The sequence below is a fragment of the Sorex fumeus genome, unplaced genomic scaffold, assembly GCF_029834395.1.
Source record: "Sorex fumeus unplaced genomic scaffold, SorFum_2.1 ptg000051l, whole genome shotgun sequence".
Taxonomy (NCBI): domain Eukaryota; kingdom Metazoa; phylum Chordata; class Mammalia; order Eulipotyphla; family Soricidae; genus Sorex; species Sorex fumeus.
Window position 1 is genome coordinate 11,374,106 of NW_026606108.1, and position 15,297 is coordinate 11,389,402.

The window sequence follows — 15,297 nt, forward strand, 5'->3', positions numbered from 1 at the left end:
GGGTGCTTACTTTTGTCCCCCTTTGAATAATGGGCTGCTACAGAGAAGGCACTGCGTGGACGGAGACTCATAGTAATTCGACCAAGAGGTCTGCTCGATGGTGACCGTCTCCTCACTCACGTTGGACAGGATGAGCCTAGAGCTGTTGAGCTCGTGAATCAAGGCGAAGACCTCAGCCAGCTCTGACTCGTTCTCAGGGATCTGCAGGACCTTGCGCAGCAGCTGCAGCGTGGACTGGCGCTGGATCTCCCTCTGGGTGGCACTCAGGGGCTCTGTGGCACTCAGCACCTCTGGGAGGGGGGCGCTCGCCTCCTGGGAAGAGAGGGCATCTGTCACCAACACGTAGGCACAAAGAGTCAGCCTCGGATGAAGGATGACAGGCTATGCATGGCCGAAGGTCTATGGCTGAGACCTGGGACACCATTTTCAAACTAGCTTAGCTACTTTGCAGATTTGTGCAATTTACATCATGTGCTTTCTCTCTCCTGCACCCAATTTATCTGGTAGTACAAGTTTATCTCCCCGTTATAGATTCAACAGTTGGCCGCCATTTCCAGGTACAGAGTCTGGAGAATAGACATGAGCTTCGATGGCAGATATGCTTCTTAGGGCTGGAGAGATAATTCAGCATGTAGAGCACTTGCCTAGGACACAGCCAACCTGGGCTCGATCCAGGTCACCACGAGCTCATCAGGAGTAACCCCCTGAGCACCGCCTGATTAGGCCCCAAACCAGATATGCCATTTATGTGTGACCCGAAGCAACTTTACTTTATCTTGCTAATAAACCTCAACTTTCTCCCCTATAAAAGGGAGGATCAAAAAAAAAGCTGTACAGGGGTCAGAGCAATAGTACAGCAGGAAGAGAGTGTGCCTTACATGCGGCTGACCCAGGTTCAAACCCCAGCATCCCATATGTCCCTCAAGAATCTCCAGGAGTAATTCCTGAGTGCAGAGAGAGGAGTAACCACTGAGCATCGCTGGATGTGACTCAAAAAGCGGGGGCGGGGGGGAAGCTGAACAGGGAATAAGAGCTCTTACACGCAAAGGACTTAGCACAGCACCTGGTATGCAAAGAAAACTCTAGGGATGGTCGAATTTCTATGAATGGTCATTACAACAGATAAATAAACCTTTACCTTCAGTACTTGGTGGCTTCTGGGAACAAGAAAACTCTGATAGCAGTTAAGAGGATTTTAGGAACAAAGTTCAGAAATACACCCCATGTTTGTCCCTCCGCCTGTCCCCCCTTGTGGTGGCAGCACGGTGGCCTCCATCTTTTAGCGCCTAATGGACAGCCAGGTATGAGACTGCATTGACAAGGCACGCGGGGCCTCATGGGATGGGGGGTGGAACCGGCCCTGCTCCCCAGCCCTGACAAGGCCCCTGGTTGCTACCCACAAATGCCTCCTCCGGCTCCTGAACGACCATGATCCCAGAGGCACACAAACCAATCTCAGAAACAAGGGGCTTTTGGCAGTAATCCCTCTAGGCTTATTACTAAAATATCAGAAATCTAAAATCATGTGGCCACTATTGCAGCCACACTATATCATATGCTCTTCATAATCAGCAACAGAAAACAAATGATCTAATGAGGTCTTTTTGGCAGGTCTGAATGTTGGGGAAAATCTCAAATAATACTGTTGGGTCTTTTGTCATAATACTGAATGTGATCAACGTAGCGAGAGAGTAAAGTGAAAATCTGCCACACAGGTGGAGGTGGGTGGGAGGAAGGGTATACTGGGGTTCCTGGTGGTGGAAAATGTGCACTGGTAAAGGGATGGGCGTTTGATCATTGTATGACCGACCGAGACTTAAACTGAAAGGCTTTGTGACTCTTCTCATGGTGATTCAATAAAACTTAAAAAAAAAAAATACACCCGAGAAACAAGTCCTTCCCTGAAGGTGCTATTCAGTGGAGGCCCCTACTGATCTCGCACCAAGGAAGCAAGCCCAGCGGTCACTCCTTCCCTGCAGAACTGTCTTGCCATCTCCTTCCTGCAAACTGCCCTGGCTTAGTTGCTGATTTTTAATACCAGCACAAGGCCCGAAGCATGCCAACTAATGCCAACTACTACTGCTGGCCTTGTCCTGCTCCTTGAAGCACCTAAACGGAAGAGGTCGTCATCCCAGTGCTTTTTGTATTTTCAAAAGTCTATGCCAGGCTTTCACCTGATGCTTCAGAGAAACAGAACGAAGGTCACAAATCGCCAGCTAGGGTTATGCTGAATCACAGAGCTGGAAGGCAAGCAACCAAGAATAACTATCCTTCGGTTCTAAGCCACAAATGGAAAATGGGAGGGAATCGAGGCGATTCTAGCTCAGAGAGAAGCAGTCTGAAGCCAAAGACAGAGTGCAAATGAAACACAAGGCCAGGAGGGGGCTCCAAAGAGCAACACACAAGGGTCTGGTTTTCTGACACTAGTTTTGTGGGAATGTTACATTTTACTTCTCTAAAATTTAGGATGCAGAAGAGCAAAGGAATGTCTGGACATTATCATACTAGAGGGATGAGGTTTCCAGCTAAAGTGAGGAATATACATAAAAGAATGAATATAAATAGAAACTGAAATCAATTGGCAAGACAATTTCTGCCTGGCCTGCAAAGTGACTTCATTATCCCAGACATAAGGGCCAATCTCCGTTTCCGTATCTTATGTCACAGCTTCATCTACAATGAAATAAAGGAATGAATGTTCAAAGGGTCTGTTACCCACGCAGAAATCAAGTTTCACCCCGATACCACTCACAGGCCTGCATGTTAGCAGATGGAGGGGACACGGCTGGCTGCACTGGCCGGCACGAGATGGGGTGCGTTGGTATGGGGCACTCTTAAGAGCAGACCGCTGAGGTCTGGAGGAGGCACCCTGCTCAGAGGGCAGCGCCAGGAGCCTGGGACCCCTCCATGTGCACTCTCAAGGGTTTACAGGTCTCTTGAACCTTAATTCTCCCAAAGTTCACAGTCTAGACAATAATATATGTGAACCTAATCCACTCTGCCACCTTCCCTCACTGTGCTCCTGATCCAGGGGCCTCCCCGCCCCTCTCCAGTTCTGCTATTTTCTCACTAAGGCACGAGTTACAAACTTTTGTTCACCCCCTTTCTCACACGCTCAAAGCATGATTCCAGGCATGGACACAGACCTGGAGATCAAGTACATTCCCGGGACTTCCAAACTGCCCAGAGATCCCAAGAAATAGCTTCATGGGGCATGTTTGTTCACTGACACTGCTTTGATTAACCCCCCAGCACCAAACCTGGAGCATCTGTGTCCCCCAGTGTGGCCGCCAAAGCAAGCCAATGAAAGCACAGCTGTATTGAAGACCTCCAGGATGGGCCTGGGGAAGAGCCTTTCTTCACTCACTATACCCTCTACCCCTTCACTAGCCAATTCCCTTTCTCTGCATTCCCTCGTTTGTCCTCGCTGATACCACTCCCCAGTCCTGCCCATTTTAAAAGGGCCAATTGGGATTTTCCCAAGCCAGACTCCACCGTGGCTTCCTGACTTGTTCTAGGTGCCACCCTCTGCCCTGCAGGGCAAAGCACTAACATTCCTTCCCAGACCCTTATCCTGTTCACTTTTTAAAGGGGGCTCAGCTGGTGGAGTGGATGCCTCGCATACCCGAGCCCCTGGGTTTGCCCCCAGCATCAAAGTGAGGACAGCTCCAAGGGGAGGATCGCACACTCTGCAGGCAGAAACCCGGGGTTCAAACACAAGCACCGAGCCTTAGTAGTGCCAAATCTGGTTCAAAAACCAAACCAAACAAGCCTTGGGGCCGCAGAGTATGGGTTTGAGGCACATGTCCTGAACGTGGCCAACTCCAGTTTAATCCCCAGCATCCCAAGCACCACCAGGAACAGCCCTGGAGGGCTAACCTGGGTAATCTCTAGCACCAAAGGTACCTCACAGCAAAATCAGGCCCTTACACCGAATCATCAGGCCTGGCTGAGAATCACAGGAAGCCCCTCCCTGCTTGCCCTGCCTACCTCCAACCCCGCTGCAAGACACATACATGGAAATCCAGAGAACCTCAGAAAATTCTCCCTCTCCTGGTTTTTAGTAATAAAACACAAGCCCTACCAAGTCAAGTGAAACTTACTATTCAAATAGTTTGGTCTAATTTCAGAGAATAGCTTAGCTAAGACTGCCAGAGGCAAATTTTAAAAAAGCCCTATAAGCTACTTGGTATCTGTTTCTGCATGGATTATGAAGATGTGGTACAAATACACAATGGAATACTATGCAGCTGCAAGGAATGATGAAATCATGAACTTTGCTGCCACCTGGTTGGAACTGGAAGATACCGTGTTGAGTGAAATAAGCCAGAAAGTGGATAAATACAAGATGATCTCACTGATCTGTGGAATACAGAATAACGAGATGAGAAAATGTAACGTAGTAAGAGTGGATGCCTAGACCCCAAAGGACAGAGAAGGAATGAGATTGAGAAAGGGAAGCAACGGGGGATCAGGGGTGGGGCCTCGGGTACACTGGTGATGCGGGAGGGGGGCACAGCAGTGTATCCAGAGTACAGACACAACAACTCTAAGAACATGAGATCTGAGATTCAACCACTGAACTTTGAAATGTGCCTGTCAAGGGGTGGGTGGGTGGGCGGGTGGGGGTGTGTGTGAGGGAGCATGGGAACACTGGTGGGGGGAGGGAGTTAGTCACTGGTGGTAGGATTGGTGTTGGAATATTGCATGCCTAAGACTTAACTATGAATAACTTTGTAAATCACAGTTCTTTAAGTAAAAAAAACTAAAGAGCAATTTGTTTTATAAAGCCCCATGCTGTCAGTTTAGAACTATTGGTCAGAGGACTAGTTACTGGTCTCCCAAAGGCCTCAAAGATAAAAGGATGAAGCCCTCACATCTTTCTCTCCCCAAACCTGCTGCCAATCTCTTGCTCAAGGAGCTTTAGATCTGGGGGGCAAGAAGAGCGTCAGAGACCAAAGTATCTGGTTGACTGGAACAGCTGAGCAATGAGGAGGTGCAGAGAGAAGGCAGGCTCAGAAGTGAGCCGGGCCCAGCCGTGGTGCCCAACTGCTTCCACACCCTAAAAAATATCCTTTCATTTCCTTTGATTTCTACGAAACCCAGGCAGGGGAAGTGTGTGGGGAGGAAACTCACAAGAGCCTTGGTGGTTTTCTCAGTCCGGTCTTTGGCGAGGTTAAAGCCACAGCTGGGACAGACCCGCGGTTTGTGCCTGTTGGTGTAGACGTAGCTACAAGAAGGATTCTTGCACTTCCCCCGGCCTCTCGATGTAGCCAGGCCTAAATCCTGAAAAGGGAAGACCAACATTCAACTCAGGTGCACCTCGGCAGAGCCATGCACCAGGACGACGAGGATCAATAAATCAAGGAAAAGCGATTCCCAAGCCACATACATTTACACTAACTTCCATGGAGCCTTTATGCAAGATCCCCTTTCTACAGTTATTTTCTTTCACTCTTAACACAGCCTGTATCAATATTGGCAAGTCTTTCCCCATCTGTGAAAAAAGTGAATTAAATAAATATTTAACTGGCTGGACTGGAATGACCGGAATAAAGATAGGACACTGCCTTTCATGAGCTGACCCAGGTTCTAACCCTGACACCCCACACAGTTCCCCCAAGCACCACAAGTAATTCTTGAGTTCAAAGGCAGAAATAACCCTGAGCACTGCCAGGTGTACCCCCAACCCCCAAACAAAAAGCCAATAATTAGAGGATGTATGTTAAGGGGAAGAAAAACCCCAAGGTGAGATCTAACTTTCACAGATGAGAAAACAGGCCAGGAGAGAGCCTTGCCCAGGTGACACAGCATGCAGGTCTCTCCACCTCTGCTCCATGCCACTAAAGGATGACGTGGCATCACACATCTGTGTATTAGAGTGTTAGTATCTTTTATAGAAAAAAAGTGGGAGGGCGGTTGGTGAAAAATGCACGCTGAACAAAGTAAAGTGCTTTACTTATCTCCAACCCACTAATACACTAACACTGAACAGGACTCTTAAGAAAAACACAACATTCCCCAAACAGTTTTTTTTTGGGTTCTGTTCTTAGACCACACTTGGTGGTGCTCACGGATCAACTCATGGCAGGCTTAAAGAACCATATGGGATGCTAGAAGAGATGGAATCTGGATTGGCTGCTTGCAAGGCAAGTGCCCTATCCACTGTACTCTTTTTCTGTTTTGTTTTCTTTTTGGGTCACACCCAGCGATGCACAGGGGTTACCCCTGGCTCTGTACTCAGGAATTACTCCTGGCGGTGCTCAGGGGACCAGATGGGATGCTGGGAATCAAACCCGGGTCAGCCGCGTGCAAAACAAACGCCCTACCTGCTGTGCTACTGCTCCAGCCCCCCCTCCCTCTACCCACTCCCCCACCCCACTGTACTCTTTCTCCAGCTCCCCAAACACTCTTGAAGCTCAGAGACATCGAGGCCACGGAAGGGAAGGCCAGGAGACGGCCCAGCATCACTGGTGTGACCCGGGAGGTTTCTGGCACAGCATTCCCAGCCCTACAGTGGAACTGCTGGCCCAGCTGTCCGCAGTTCAGCGAGTTGTCCTTCCACCCCGGGCACTGTCTTGGAGTGATATGTCCACCGCAGTCAAGACAAAAATAAACAAACAAAAAAAACCTGGGCTAGATTCTCATCTTTATAGCATCCAAGGAGCTCCCATCTCAGCTGCCTGCACTTTACAGAGCTCACCTGGGAAAGCCGCGGGCCCAGCAGCTGTCAGAGGCTCTCATTTCTTTCAGTGAGGGTGTTCGGAGAGATTACCAGGCTGGGGTACAGCTCAGGAGTTAACTATTTGCCTTGCACATGTGAGGCCAAGGGTTCCGGCACCACAAAAAAATAAACACACACACACATACACTCGACCCCTTCCTCTTACTCCTGGCTGCACTTACCAGCGTGACCGTGCAGCTGTACTTGTATGGAGGGAACACATCAGGCTTGACCTCCACAACTTTCACCTGAGATGTCCTATTGGCTGGGACATTTGGTAGCTGTGGATCAGAACAAATTAGTTAGTGGTTTTCAACGGTAGTCAAATTTCTGAAGTCCTATGCCTCGCAATAGCTTGAGGAAAATAGTCTCCCAGGGTACAGAACTACACCCCAGGAGTCCTCTAGGATACCAGGAAGCATCACCCGCCATGACTATCACTTTAAAGCCCTGGGATCACATGCTCTGCACTGCACACTTGCGACCTGCAAGTCAGAAAGCATCTAAGAGCTCTCCACAATAACAGGATCCAGGGAGCCCTGCTGGGGTACCATGCCCATGACCTGGGAGCCTTACTCTCCCTTCCTTTCGCTTTCCTAGATAAAGTCTTGTACTGAGTTCAACCTTGTGCTTTTTGGTCCCTTGCTTCCAATTCTGACTGAGGAGAAGAACTGAACATCTGCACCTGCTAAACAGTTGGCAAAAGCCAGCCAGAGTGTAATGTCTTTATCATTCTCATCCACAGGACGACAGGTGAACAGGCTGGATTCAGTTTCTGCGTCCTTTCCTTCCCTCTCAACCCTTTCATTCCCCCTCTGCCTTTCAACTAGCACAGCAGACAGTGTCTCATTCCAGGAAAACCTATAGACAGTGGCCATCTGCTCTCCCACTGACCACTGGTCCGGCGATGATGATAAAGGGGGGCACCTGAGAATTGGCCCAAGGCAAAATGGAAGATCCAAAGCTCTCCCCTCCCTAAGCCCTGTCTGGGGTGCTCAATAACTGGCAAGAAGGTCATTATACTCCTCACTCTGAGAATGTTTAATTGAAAAAAACATACAGGATTGAAAGTGACATGACTATCACTGTCCTCCCATTGTTCATCAATTTGCTTGAGCGGGCGCAGTGATGTCTCCATTGTGAGACTTGTTACTATGTTTGGCATATCGAATACTTCACGGGTAGCTTGCCAGGCTTTGCTGCGAGGGCAAGATACTCTCGGTAGCTTGCCAGGCTCTCCAAGAGGAGCGGACGAATCGAACTCGGGTTGGCCGTGTCGGCTGCGTGCAAGGCAAGCGCCCTACCCGCTGTGCCACATTGCTCCAGCCCTTACATTCGAAGACATGAGTTCAAATACTACTACAGATGCCACGGCCATCCTCATTCACACAACACATTTGGCATGAGCACCATCCTTGGGGTTGGAATCACATGAGCAGGAGAAATAGGCTGCCTGTCCAGGGGCACACACTCCAGTAGAGCAAGGCTCCTGAACATACCTGACTCACCGCCCCACTTCAGCGAAGGAAATACAAAAACACTCAGCACCCCCATGGAAATCAACCTTAAGTGAAAACAGTGCCCACTCCTGGTATCCAAAGCCACTATTACCCATACTCCTTCCCCTCAACCCTGCTCCCACCACAGAACCAGGATCACCTGCTGGGGGAAACACTGACTTACACAGTAAGGGAAATTAGAAGAAAATCTCTTTAAACAAAGGTTTGAGAGGCTGGAGTGATAGTACACTGGGTAGGGCATTTGTCCTGCAAGTGGTTGACCCAGGTTCAATCCTCAGCATTTCATATGGTCCCCGGAGCATCACCAGGAGTAATTCCTGAGTGCAGAGCCAGGAGTAACCCCTGAGCATCACTGGGTGTGAACCAAAAAGCAGAAAAATAAAGGTTTGAGGAGATGAGAGATAGGCTGAAGGGCTGAAATATGCTTTGCATGCCGGAGGCCTGGGTTTGTTTAGGTTCCCAATATCTACCCAGAGTACCATCTCCCAAGTACCATAGCCAAGAGCAGCCCCTGAACATCACAGGTGCATCCCAATGGCAAGCACATGGCTTGCATGCAGGCAACCAGGGTTCAAACCCCAGCACTGAGGCAGTGGGGAGCAAGGGGGACCAAGAGGGAATAAGGCTTAAAAACAAAAAGCACAAATAAGTCTAAGCTTACAACTCAGGAGGAGGCAGCCCTGTGGGGAGACTTGGGAAGGAGGCAAGAGCCCAGTGAAGAAGAGGGAGGAAGCCAGGTCGTGTCTGGTCTCTGAGGTCCATGAAAAGGAGTTTAGCCTGTTCTCTAGCGGAGGGGTCAGCTCAGCAGCAGCGCATCTGGCTTGCATGTGAGGCCCTCATATTGACGCCCAAGTCATTCCCAAATTTACTGTGTTAAGGAATCCACTGTAGAGTGCCATAGAAAGATCAAAATGTTGCAGAGGAAGATGATCATTTCTCCTTCTACCATGATCTATAAAACTTTCAAATATTCTGAGGAAAATGATTATAACTTACATCATTAAAAAGAAAACATTCGAATTTAAAGATTGTTCTTTAATACTAAATTAAAGTTGCTCTTTGGTGTGTAAGAGTCAATGTAACTGGTTTAAAACCAGTAAAAGCCTTTTATTTTTTAGCAAACTCTTAAGGATGCCAACTTAAAAAAAAAAAAAAACAGTTTCAAAGACTGGGAGTTTACACCAGTGAGGGGTATGGGAGGCATGGGCTGAGTAGATCACTGTTCTTCTCTACTCCGAGATCACAACAGCAGCCAGGCTGACACGGCATATGGAGGACAAACCAATCTGCCTTCTACTAAAAGTCAGCTGGTATTGTTGGGAACAAATTGGAATTAGCAAAAGAAAACTATCTGACCTAGAAGCATGTGGCAAGGGAGAAGGCAAGCCAATTTCCTATTCCAATTTGATTCATGATAGGATTTTTTCAACCACAGGCCACAATCTACTCAGGGATGATGAAATTAATGGACTGAAATGAACATTTTGAGACTAGATATAGGAAATGTCAAAGTAGCTATATATAGGGGCTGGCTAGTACAGTGGGTAGGTAGTGCATTTGCCTTGCACGTGGCTGACCCAGGCTTGATCCCCGGCATCCCGTCTTGTTCCTTGAGCACTGCCAGAAGTAATTCCTTGGTGCAGAGCCAGGAATAATCTCTGAGCATTGCATCATGGGTGTAGTCCAAAAGCAAAAAAATAAGTCTAGTGAAAAAGTACTGATTTAGGGTTCTGATCATAATTGTTCGAGACACATATGGCAACAAGATTTTTAAAATAAAAATCTAAAATTAAATGTGGTTAAATACATGAAATTTTGATACCCATAAGATCCTTAATAGCTTTATCATTAAAATTAATTGTGTTATCTATAAATCAATGCAGAGTAAGAGTAAGACCCATGTATGTTATTTTGACTAAAAAAACATGTATTAGGGCCAGAGTGATAGCACAGTGGGTATCCAGGTTCCACGTGTCCAACCCAGGCTCACCCTGGCATCTCATACGGTCTCCCAAGCACTGCCAGGAGTGATTCCTGAGTACATGAGGCAGGAGTAACTCCTGAGTGTCGCCAGGTGTGACCCAAAATAAAAAATAAATAAATGATTCCTATGTAACTTTAAAAATATGTGTCCACCATATGACAAAAGAAATTAAGTAAAAACAAGGGAACATGGGATGGAGAGAGAGTACAGCAGGCAGGGCACTGGCCTTGCAAGCGGTTGACCCAGATTCACTCCTGGCACCACATCAAGTCCCTGAGCAAGCCCCCCAGAAATGAGCCCTGAGCAGAGTCAGGAGCATAAGCCCTGAGCACTGTGGGTGTGGCTCAAAAATAAAAGCACAAGAAAAGGTAACTTAATCGGTGAGCTCATCCATGCTCAGCCTCCTCTCAGAGTTAGGGCCGAGCCTGGGGCTTACCTTCACCTCGCTGGTGCTGGAAGGCTGTCGGACGGGCTGGCCCAGCTGCTTCAGAGTGCTTGGCTTCAGGCCACAAGTCCTCACAGAGGGAGTCTTATCTGAGACAACCAGAAGCCCAATGTGACCCAAGCGCACCCAGAGTCTCCCTCGGCCCCTCCACCCTTCCCCATTCAACAGCCCGCCCTCTGGGGGTCTGTCCCTTCCTTACCATTCAGGGGAAAGGCCTGCCTGGCCCTGGGCAGTCCCATGCTGCTGCCTCGCCCCACATTAGCTGGGGCTGGGAGGATCGCTCGCATGGGTCTCGCTGCGGCCAGTAAGGAGGGCTTGCCCCGCATTCTGCCTTTCAGCTCAGAGGCTCTTGGCCCCGAGGGGAGCGGGTCAACTCTGAAAAACACAACAAGGAAAATTCAAGAAATTCAGGATGAGTGCTATCTACATGCAGCACTTCACTAAAATGGTAATGTACTAGTTAGGCAGAGGGGCCATTACATAGTTCTGTGGCCCAAGGCAAGCCACTTTACTTTCCTGCTCATCTCAGGTTCCTAACACACAAACTTTAAAAGAAACGGGGGCCAGAGTGATAATGCAGCAGGTAGGGTGCTGGCCTTGCACGTGGTGGACCCCAAGTTCGATCCCTGAGCATTCCCAGGTATGCCCACGCTCCGCCCACCACCACCCCTCCCAAATGCATAAAAGACAGAAGTAGAGAGCAGTTCCTACAGTACGGGATTCCTATAGCTCCTGTGGTGGAACATCAAACTGCCTGTAATCAGAGCAAGCAATTAAAATGGGCCAGCCTCTCACCGGCCCCTGGTGGGAGATAATGAAGAGCTGAGTCGGTGTTCATTCCCTGGCGTGTCAATGCTCAGCCCAGAGCCCGAGGCACAGGAGGCCCCACTGTGACAGCACAGTCACGTGCCCAAATGACAGGATGAAGTGCACGGCTGCCTATCTCTGCGCACACAATGATTTTTATACACTGGGGGAAAGATACTATTAAGTGTTATGCTACTAATTTGTAAAAGGTAAAGGTAAAGGCCCTCCCGTTGATCGTCGATTTGCTCGAGCGGGCCCAGTAACGTCTCCATTGGAGACTTTGTTGTTACTGTGTTTGGCATATCGAATACTAATTTGTAGTTTTTAAAAAAGGGGTAAATAATATGTATATATCTGTATAAGCTTACAATCATCTCTGGCAACAGAGCTGGAAATACTGACCCTTGGAAATGGGTGACTGAAGAGAGGAACAGAAGGGAGATGCCTGTACTGCCTTACCCAGCTGACCCTGAACCATGACACTGTCCAGGACTTCCTGCACAACAGTAAAATCTTTTCAGTGTAAACTGGAATTTCGAAGTCCCAGCACTGTTAACACCTGGGCCACAAAGGCATCCTGGGTGGCTGCCCCTTGGAGTTAAGAGCAAGGTTTTCACCACTGCCCACCCCCGTCCGAGCTGTAACATCCCTGAATGTCTAAGCATTGCTGCAATGCTCCAAGGCTAAAACTGCTCCCCAACGAGAATCACTGATATAGACAAGTCAAGGCCTTCAGCAACCCTGGCCCATGAGAAGTCAGCTGAGTCTTTAAAAAAGAGAAGGCCGTGCAGGATGGAGAAATACAGAGCTTAAGGCACTTGCCTTGTACTGCATATGATCCCCCAAGCCCCACAGGAGCCCCCCAGAGCACAGAGCTAGGTGTCCCCAAGCACTACTGGCTGTGATCCAGGAATAAAAAAACAAACCGAGTGACCAGGGAGGAAAACAAGTCATAAAGGGAAGTGCTGATCTGCACTGGCTTGTATGTTGTGCACACAGTTTTTGGGAGTCTATATGGCTACTTCAGTATGAAGTGTTTTTTTATTTAAAAAAAAAAAAAAACAAGGTTTTTCAGAGAAGAATGAAAATCAGATGCAGAAAGTGACTACGCGCAAGGTCCAATAGAAGCCAGGGATAATATCCCTACAGGAACTGAGTTCTGGCCACAGCACATGCTCTAGGCGCACAAGGCCTAGGGTTGATCTACGAGCACCGCTACCCTGAATTCTGGGGTCGGAGCAATATGACAGCAGGGAGGTTGTTTGCCTTATGTGTAGCCAACCTGAATTTGATCCCCGTCATTCCTTATGGGCCCCCAAGCCTGCCAGAAGAAGTAAGACCTGAGCACTGCCCAAAGATACAAAACATAAAAGGTGAAACATACAATAGCACTGACTGTAGAGCACTGTCCTCCCTTTGTTCATCGATTCTGCTCAAGGCACCAGTAACGTCTCCATTGTGGGACTTGTTACTGTTTTTGGCATATCGAATACACCATGGGAAGCTTGCCAGGCTCTGCATGCAGGCGGGATACTCTTGCTAGCTTTATGGAAGTTTATTCTGCTATCCTTCTGATGACCAAATAACAGGCCTCAGATTTTAAATGGGGCTGTCCTCCATTCCATATTCATTTTCATTATGTACTGCACTGTAGCACTGTCCTACCATTGTTCTCGATTTGCTCGAGCGGGCACCAGTAATGTCTCACAACAAATTATGAGACTTGATGTTACTGTTTTTGGCATATCAAATACACCACGAGGAGCTTGCCAGGCTCTGCCATGTGGATGAGATACTCTCAGTAGCTTGCCAGGCTCTCCGAGAGGGGCGGAGGAATCGAACCCGGATCGGCCACGTGCAAGGCAAACGTCCTACCCACTGTGCTATCACTGCAGCCCATTATATACAGTAACACAAAAAATACTTTTAAACATTCTGAGGCTGGAGCAATAGCACAGCAGGTAGGGTGTTTGCCTTGCATGTGGCCAACCCGGGTTCGATTCCCAGCATCCTGAGCACTGCTAGGGGTAATTCCTGAGTGCAGAGCCAGGAGTAACCCCTGTGCATTGCCAAATGTGACCCATAAAGGGGGAAAGAAAAATCGAACATCCTAAATTCTGACTACTGGCAGAAATCTCTCTATAGGGTACCTGCAGAAAGCTGCTGTTTACCAACTTAAGCCTCTAGGATCAGCTAGTATCACAGTTACTTTCTAACACTGCAATGGCCAAAGCGATCGTACAGTGGGCAGGATGTTGGCCCTGCATACAGCCAACCTCGGTTCAAATCCCCAGCACTCCCTACTGTCCCCTGAGCACTGGCAGGAATGATCCATGAATGCAGAGCACTGCCAGGTGTGGTCCCAAAACAAAAAAACAAAAACAAAACAAAATGAAAAGAACCTAACTGCTTAGGGAGAAGGGTAAGGACTGGAGAGCCCATGCATTGATTACCCGGGATGAACAGATAATCATCACCACAGGTTTCTGTATCTCAAAGTCCCTTAGGGACTCGGCAGTCTCTCTCAGGAACACCTGAAGGACCTGAGGCCAAACACTCGGGCCAGTTCCCCAGCCGCTCTCAATGCAATCCCATATTACCCAAACAAACTGACTTACCCTGTGGCTCTTCGGGAAACAGGGAGTGGACCAGAGGTGGTGGTACCTTCAGCTGGGGGTGGCCCATCTGGTCCAGGAGTGTCTTTCTCAACTGTTCCCAGAGAAACCTCAGACTGCACACCACTCTTGACCACTGGCGTTTTGGTGACTGCTGTGTCCCGATTTCCAGGAGTTTCCTTAACCACAACTTGGGCATCGGAGATGAGCATTCCCTCCCACTCATTGTCCTCACTCAATTCTTTCGTAGGGGTCACATTTAGTAGCTGGGTAACAGCTTCCGAGTTCTCTGAAGTCAGTTTGCAGGCGTTTTCCTTCGGGGACCTTTGCTCGGAGGCGAGAGTCTGCTGATTTCTCTTAACCAAGGAGCCTCTGGAGGCAACACCAGACCCCAATTCTACTCTGACTTTAGCTGGCTTTTCCTAGGGAAGAAAAAAAAAAACCATATATATATGGATATATATATATATGGATATATATATATATATACATATATAATGTGTGCATCTGACATGATACAGCTGAAAACACGTTTATAAATGTTTTCCATTCATTCTCACTCCAGCAGCGTAACGGAAGCAGACGATGGAAACTAGGACGCAGGGTAAGGGAGGCTCACTGGAAGTGCTGCTGGGGTCTGGCCCTGGACCCCGTGACTCCAGTAGCCCCCAGTTGTTCATTGTGGTGACCTCCTTCCAAGTTTCAACTCTTCCAAAGAAAGACACTATGTCTCCAACTCCACAGAGAAAACCTTTTTGGGGTCCCAGATTCATTCAGGTTGAGTGTTAAGATCCAATTAAATGCTATTCGAAGTGTTTTTCTGAAAATAGCAGTTGCTATTTTCAGCTTACCCTGTAGCTCTTCGGGAAACAGGGAGTGGACCAGAGGTGGTGGTACCCTCAGCTGGGGGTGGCCCATCTGGTCCAGGAGTGTCTTTCTCAACTATATAGAAAAACCTTAGACACCTTAGCTTCTGTGCCAAAATCACACTTGGAAACACAGCAGGTAAATACACATACACGCATATGTAGACACAAACTTAAAAGAAAACTAAATGGTTTTCTCTAGGATAGGTCTTAGGAAGGTTTCTTCCATGGAAATAAAAGGATGAGTTCTAGGTTCAGCTTCTAACTATTCATGTGACCTAAGGCAAGATTCATCTGAAACCTCATATTCCATTATAAAAATTATAGAAGAGATAG

At 48.2% G+C, this 15,297-nt stretch overlaps 1 protein-coding gene across 1 annotated transcript in view; it reads right to left on the bottom strand.

Annotated features, from left to right (window-relative positions):
* HMGXB3 (HMG-box containing 3) overlaps positions 1-15,297 on the bottom strand; it is a 50,976-nt gene that overhangs the window by 14,471 nt on the left and 21,208 nt on the right. Inside the window, exons 7-12 of the mRNA XM_056124528.1 lie at positions 14,099-14,517; positions 10,873-11,048; positions 10,671-10,762; positions 6,907-7,005; positions 5,137-5,286; positions 11-312 (exon numbers count right to left, since the gene is read on the bottom strand). Coding sequence (XP_055980503.1) covers positions 11-312; positions 5,137-5,286; positions 6,907-7,005; positions 10,671-10,762; positions 10,873-11,048; positions 14,099-14,517 — 1,238 coding nt within the window. The remainder of the gene's footprint in view (positions 1-10; positions 313-5,136; positions 5,287-6,906; positions 7,006-10,670; positions 10,763-10,872; positions 11,049-14,098; positions 14,518-15,297) is intronic.